General features: G+C 29.9%; 1 protein-coding gene across 1 annotated transcript; it reads left to right on the forward strand.

Annotated features, from left to right (window-relative positions):
* Positions 1-1,390: 1,390 nt before the first annotated feature.
* On the forward strand, positions 1,391-6,546 carry LOC123224409 (26S proteasome non-ATPase regulatory subunit 13 homolog A). The gene is made up of 6 exons (XM_044648064.1): positions 1,391-1,660; positions 3,354-3,800; positions 4,021-4,101; positions 5,544-5,740; positions 5,829-5,928; positions 6,075-6,546. Exons 1-6 carry the CDS (start codon positions 1,511-1,513, stop codon positions 6,258-6,260), a joined length of 1,161 nt encoding a protein of 386 aa, XP_044503999.1. The 5' UTR covers positions 1,391-1,510; the 3' UTR covers positions 6,261-6,546.
* The last annotated feature ends 1,219 nt before the right edge of the window (positions 6,547-7,765 follow it).

Consider the following 7,765-nt stretch of genomic DNA (forward strand, 5'->3'; position numbering starts at 1 on the left):
ATCAAAAACTCTTTTTAACTGTATAAAGACATTCGAAAAATATCCAAAACAAAACCTCTTATAATATCAATCTATATATATATATATTCTGAGTGTAATTTTAATTTTGACCTTACTATAATAAAATAAACTCTTTTTATATCATTTCTGATTTATAGGATTGGATTCAATTCAGATAGAATTAATTCAAATCTAGAAAGTCTATTCAAAATCAGTTTAAAATCAATAAATTGAGTTTGAGATCGATAAATTAAGTCTTGAATTTGATTAAAAATAATTTAACTTTGGATTTAATTTAAGTCTGTTTGAATTCGAATATGTGGATTGATCAAATTCGAATCATTTTATAAAAACGAATTCAATATTTGAATTGAAACTGGCTTGTTTGATCAGATCTTGAATTCGAATTCAAAAAGCTTAGATCTCCAATTTTAGATGTTGATGTTTTCTCTATAACAAAAAACTCCATCTAAACTAACTCCCATGTATTAAGGGTTAATCAATCATACCAAATAGATATATGAGATATTGATTAAAATAACCTCTTTTTTTTCTTTTGTATACATATATAACCACCTTTTTTTTTTTTCTATTATACATATATAGCCTAAAATATAAAATGTCTAGAATATTTTTAGGTTTTATACTCATCGAGTCAAAACTCATCTAGCCAAACATAAACTCACCTAATCAAGATATAAAATTCACTCATTAATCTAATCAAAACTGAAATATGAGGTGAAATAAGATGAAAATGTGAAAGAAATGTTGGCCAGTCAAACACTCAACCAACAAATTTATTTTAAAAAAATTGATTGGTCAATCAATTTATTTTTAAAAATTGGTTGGCATATATCTAAGGATATTGGTTAAAATAATAATTTTTTTAAAATTTTTATACATATATAACCATTTTTTTTAATTATACAAATATAGTTACTTTTTAAATTAATTTTGTCTTTAAAAAAATAAGATTATGAGATTTAGGTTGGTTAGATGGGTTGGCCAGGTGTTTGGCTTAGTGCTTGGCTGGTCAACCATGACCAACCAACCAACCAATCCATCTAGTCAACCTATCCAACTAATTTTAAATCTTATAATCTTCTTCTTTTAAAGATAAAACAAACTTAAAATTAACTATATTTGTATAATAGAAAAAAGTGATTATATATATATAAAAGATTTAAAAAAATAACTGTTTTAACCAATATCCTAGATTTATTATTTCTAGTAATTTTAGATGTTAACGTTGTTAAGAAAAGAAAATGAGCCTTCTTTAAAATCAAGGCTTTGAGGTGGACTCAAAAAAACCCAGTAAAATTCAATCAGGACGGCCCAATCGGTAGTTGTAGTGGACTCGGGTTCGCATGTTTAGTTGACAGAAAACAACAATTTGTTATTCGTTTCTTTGGGTTCAAGAAAAAACACCTAAAAGCGCAGAGAAATCGAAAGAGAAGGCTATTGAAACACCACTTCTTTGTTCGGCGCTCTGGCTGTGAATCCTTGAACCATGGCGGCTCTACAGTACCTAGATTCCTTGCGAAATGCCCACCCAGAGCTCAGCGAGTGGTACAATGCTCTGGCAGATCTGTACCAGAAGAAGCTCTGGCATCAGCTCACTCTCAAGCTCGAACAGTTCGTTGCTCTCGCTATCTTTCAGGTTTACTTCCTTTTCTCTTCTTATTCTCCTTCTTTATTTCCAGATCCTGACGACGTCTTTTCGTTTCGTGTCATGTCGAAATTCGACTAGGGTTTTGCTTTAATTTTAAATATGTGGAAAACTGTGACTTTTGATGTTTTATTTTAATCATAGGTTATGTATTAGGGTTTATGGGATCTGTTTCTCTTTACATGTAGAATCTTGACATGGTTGACTTTGGCTAGATTAATAGGTGCAATATAAAATTGGGAAAAATTATGTCTTGAAATATTGTTTTCGTTTATTATTAATGTTTGGATGAGTGGGGTTTGGGAGCTCAATGTACCCATTTCATGTATGACCGGTTAGGTAGTTAAGTGGTACTATCAGCCAAGTTTAGGGACTTTTAGTTGCATGTAGTCTGACCATTTCGGTTTTCTTAGTCAGCCTATTTGATTAAAATGCCTTGGTTTATGTAGAAATGATGCAGTTTTATAATTTCCTTTTATGCATTGATCATATGGTTTGCAATGAAACCTTAGATTTATCAAATAATAATGTATTAAATAGAAGAGGTTTTGTTGTTGTCAAATTCTTACATATATGGGATGATAATTTTATTTTTGTTGTAAGAAAGGAAACTGTTAATATATGAGGAGATCTATTACAAGAATATTATCACGTGATTCTAGTATTTTACTTACGAAAACTAGCTTGTATAGAAACAAGAGCGGATTAAGATAAAACTCAATCAGAATTGTGTGGGCTTGAAACAGTGCTGAAACTCATTTCCTTGATTTTTATTGTAGGAAGTGAAGTATACGAGTTATAACTGTATTATTATTTGGTTGCATGTTGGCTTTGTAAAATTTAGGCCACATACTAGATTTTACCATATTTGTCTAAGTATTTTAATTCATTTTTTGATACATAGAAATTGCTCAACCTTTGCCCTTTTACACTGAATTTTAAATCAAAGGTTACTTGCACATCCTACAACCTAGGTTGACTCAAAGCATAGGATACAGCTTCTCATGTTGGTGGCCCCAAGTGGATTTGAAACTGTGACCTCTTAGTTGAAACAAAGTGAATTCATTACTTGTCCAATATGCAGTGACTAAAGTGGTAAAATATTAATGTGATGTGCAACTGTTGTATTAAACAGTTAAATGAGGTTTTTAGTAAAAAACTTAAATTGTAAAATTTGCTTTTGTGTTTTATCTTTTTTCCCTTTGAACCAATTCTTTTCTGGTTGTTACTTAAATCTGATCTAATATAGGCCTCCTAGTTTTTATACTGTATAAATTTCTGGACCTTGATATTTATGTTCTCTGTCCATATCACCTGAGTATGAAGCATGTTTAAATTTGGAGCCTAATCCTCTACTAAAATTAATATATATGTGTGTGTGTGGTTCACTTATCAGTTATGTGCTTTCATATCGTCTAAGTGCCATGATTTGTTGCTGCACATTGTTGTGTTAATGGGCGTTGTGCATCTGGTAATCTGGTTTATTGTGTGATACTTTTTGTTGTGCATTATCTTGGCATTTTTTTCATATCTTTTTATTATATTGTAGATATTTTTAGCAACCAGCCACAAACATATGGGGTTTATAGGCTTATAAGAAATTAGATTAATGCATTGCTGCATTTCTTTTCTCCTCTATTGATGACTGACTGCTATTGTGATCTATTTTGATATTTAATATCAGGCAGGTGATGCTCTGATACAGTTGTATCATAACTTCATCACTGATTTTGAGACGAAGATCAATCTTCTCAAGCTTGCACATTTTGCTGTTATAGTTTCTCGGCAGTATTCTGAAAAAGAAGCTGCCATTAACTATCTTGAGGGTGTGATTGAAAAACTTCGGGCAACTGGTGAGCCACGTATACAGGAGCCAATCCTTTACATTAAAATGCAAATAGCTATGTGCAAACTTGAGCAAGGAGATCAAAAGGAATGCAAGAAAATTCTGGAAGATGGAAAGAGTACACTAGACAGCATGACTGACATTGATCCATCTGTATATGCCAGCTATTATTGGCTTTCATCTCAGTACCATAAAGTTCTTCAGGAATTTGCTGAATTTTACAAGTGTGCTCTGCTTTATCTGGCATACACTTCATTGGAATCTCTCTCTGATTCATTCAAGCTGGTATTATTTGTTCTGACATGAACATTAATCTTTTGTATATTGATTTATATATTTCTAAAGATCACAATACTACCAAAACCTTGCATATTCCTGAACTTAAGCTCAGAATAGAAAAGAAGGAAAAAGAAAAAGAAAAGTTGCCTTTTCCATTGTGTTGTGTTTTGCATTTTTCTTCATCATTTGATGTTTACATTTTATGATTTTTTTTAATGTATTTTAGGATTTGGCATTCGATCTCTCCCTTGCTGCACTGCTTGGAGATAACATTTACAATTTTGGTGAACTGCTTGCTCATCCTATTGTAAGTAGATCTTGAGGATTTTTTTTTTCTGCAATTCTCATCTTCAGTTGTATCTGCTTATCAGAAGAGTTAGTCTTGACTGCATCCCTTTCATCAAATGAATGCATACAACATAAATCATTTCATTGTTATTTCTGCAATTTCATGTAGGCCATCTTTTGTCCAATTATTAATATTTTACGCTGTAACCTATGTTTGTAAAGTTGAAGAGCAACTCAAACCCTATTTTAGGTTTTGTTTCATTGTCCTTTATCAAACAAGCTTCCCTTTGGTTTGGGTTTCATTATACTTGTTTTCATTAGATTAAGTTGGATGAGGAATTTGGTTTATTCTTGATTGGTTACCCTTCATCTGTGGTCAAATTTAGAATATCTTTTCAAGAAGAAAATGTGTAAGGTGCTGTTTTTAGCCCTTGGACAAAACTTTAGAAAGGGAAGTAGTGAGAAGATAAACTGGGTATGGGTTCATCTCATCTTTATAAGAACCTTCATGTTGACTCAATTTTATGTGACATGATTAGTATCACTGTTTATTCTGTTGGATGCTCCTTGTTAGTGAAAGCTTTTAGACGAAAATTAGAAAACAGATTCCCTTCAATTTATTAACAAACAGGTTAAGAATTTGGTAAGTCAGCACAGTACTAACTTGTAATGAATTTTTTTTGGTTTTGCTATCTCTTGCTTAACCCACTCTTGTGTTAGTCGCAGTTGTAAAATCAACAGTTTTTTCAAGTCTCCAATATTTGAAATAAAACTGTATCTTGTACAACAACATTTGAGAGATTTCCTTGACCGGATTTTGTCATTGTGCTTAAATGCATGGTAGTCAAATTATGTCTCGTATTATGTATCGAAAATCTAATTTTTCATATCGTATGTTGCATCATATGATAAGATGTATCTTTTAAAAAATAAATTAATAAAACAATAAAACATTCTAATTGACACATCAGTATTTTGGAAAATATTATAAACATTCTTGAAAATTTAAAATTTCTCATATACACTCACACTATATAATCATTTTCTCTAAAATGGTATATCGATCTGTATTAGTAATATGATTTGTATCATAAGGATACATATTGTATCGTATGATAGATCTATTGTATTGTAATAATTCAATACACCTTAAGATACGTATCGTTTTTCAACTGTATCGTATTGTATCGTAGGATATGAATCTTGTATTGTAGGATACTGATAACCATGTTAAAATTTCCTTTTTTTTCCCTTGGGCATTCTATCATTTTGCTGGAGGTGTTTCACGGTGACTATACTTTGTTAGGAGTGGCAAGAAGTCTTGCAGTAAACGTGTTGGGGTTTTATCACAGATATGCAACACATTTCTGATTATCTGGTGGTGTTTGAGTTGGTTTCTGCTCTATAATTTTAAAATTTTTGTTGTGCCTGTAATGATTCATCTTTTAATGTTTTTTACAGATTAATAGTCTTATAGGAACAAAGGTTGAGTGGCTGTATTATATCATCCAAGCATTTAACTCTGGTGATCTAGTTCGATATCAGGAATTATGTCGTGTACACAATGCTGCCCTCAGGTCTCAACCTGCATTAGTTGAGAATGAGAAGAAGTTATTGGAAAAGATTAACATACTGTGCCTGATGGAAATTATCTTTAGGTATTGTGATTTTAGTGGCAGTGATTTCATTATCTTACAATCTTTGTTCATTTTTTCACCAATTGATTGGAGATGTGTATCCTTGTAGCCGACCTTCTGAGGACCGAACTATTCCATTAAGCATTATTGCAGAGCGTACCGAACTTTCAATTGAGGATGTGGAGCATCTTCTGATGAAGTCTCTCTCTGTAAGTCTCTTCTTTTTTCGGTTCATATTCATATGTGTATATTTATTTCTTCACTTGGGTGCGTTTCATTCAACTTAGTATCTGCAAAAGCTTTGATTGGACACCTACTGTGGGATCACTTTGTGATGTTTGATGCTTTAATGCAGGTTCATCTCATTGAGGGTATAATCGATCAAGTTGAAGGAACTGTACATGTATCCTGGGTACAGCCAAGAGTTTTGGGTATCCCACAGATCAAATCCTTACGTGATCGGTTGGACAATTGGTTGGAGAAAGTACATACTGCTTTGTTATCCATCGAAGCAGAAACACCCGATCTTGTTGCATCATAATTTTTTTTTTTGTTTTCCCGCTCTCCTTTCTGCTCATTGTGTAGCAATGTCCTTGAGAAAACCAAGAGTTAAAAAAAAAAGAAAAATGACGATGGATGCGAAGAGGAGAAAGAGACAAGTTTCGTTGACCACCGTAAACTGTGTTGCATTGTTTAAATATTTGTTGAGCATTTTTCTGAGTAGTGCAGTTGTCATTGGCTATATAATTAGCAGCAGTAGCAACATCTCCTGTGACATTGAAAATTGAGAATGGCCTTCTTTTGAAATGGGATTATTAATTTTATTATGTATTGAGAGTTTCCTTTAGATGCAATCGATTCTTCATATCTGCTTTGCCATATTTGATTTTCAATCAATTAGATAATTTGCTTGCCACCTTTGAATTTATGGCTCATCTGTGAAACCTAAATATCAAATTTATAAACACACAAATGGAAATAGGCTGAAACTGAAGGCTGTTTGTTTGATATATCTATTCATTAATGGTCTTGAAATATAAGAATAACAAGAGATTTATTTTTTATTATATATATTATTTTGTTTGGTTTATTAAATAATAAAATATTTTAATAATATTTTATTATTAATAGGGATGTAAATAATAATAAAAGAGGTGATTTGTTTATCACCTTTCGATAATCAAAGTAATTTTGATTTTATTATAATTATTTTTTTATTTATTAGTTTTTTACACAAAAATAATTTCATTTTCTATTAATATAATAATTAATAAGAAAAATATTTTAGAATAATTATATCCAAAAATATTTAAATAAAATAATATTTTAATATTTGTTTATTATTTTAATTAAATACAATAATTATTTATATCTATAAATTTTTATCAAATTTTATAAAACAATTTATCTTTAAGATAATATTTTATTTTTAGTAATAAAATATTACTAAAACCAAATACACTCTAAATATATTTATCTAAAATATTATTTGATATAAATTATAAATCATTATTATATTTGATAAAGTTTAATAAAAATTGGTAATAATAAATAATTATTATTGTTATATTTTTTAAAATTATTATATCTAACTAGATATAATAATAAAAAAATATATATTATTTTTTTAAATAGTTTTAATATAATTATTTAACAATATTTTTATATTATTTAAAAATTATATTATTTTTATCATAAAAATATTAATATATAAAAATATAATTATAATAATATTAAGATTGTCCTCATGATCATTAATAGTAATAATAAAGTAATAGATTACCAAATTTTCATTACCACTAATAAAATACCGCTTAATTAAACGCCCTTTGAGAAACATTCCTTTGTGCGAAAGGAACATCAATAATCATTAGATACTGAAAACAAGGTTAGCGAATGAAGAGAGTTTTCAGAAAAAGAGCATCAGTAATTGTGTGAATTAATAGGACTAGAAGACATGAATAAAAATAAATATATTTACAGCAGCTTGAAGCTATAATATTGTGAGGACCTGACGATTTTGCCCGGTGAATGCATCAAATATTT

The sequence above is a fragment of the Mangifera indica genome, chromosome 8, assembly GCF_011075055.1.
Source record: "Mangifera indica cultivar Alphonso chromosome 8, CATAS_Mindica_2.1, whole genome shotgun sequence".
Lineage (NCBI taxonomy): Eukaryota > Viridiplantae > Streptophyta > Magnoliopsida > Sapindales > Anacardiaceae > Mangifera > Mangifera indica.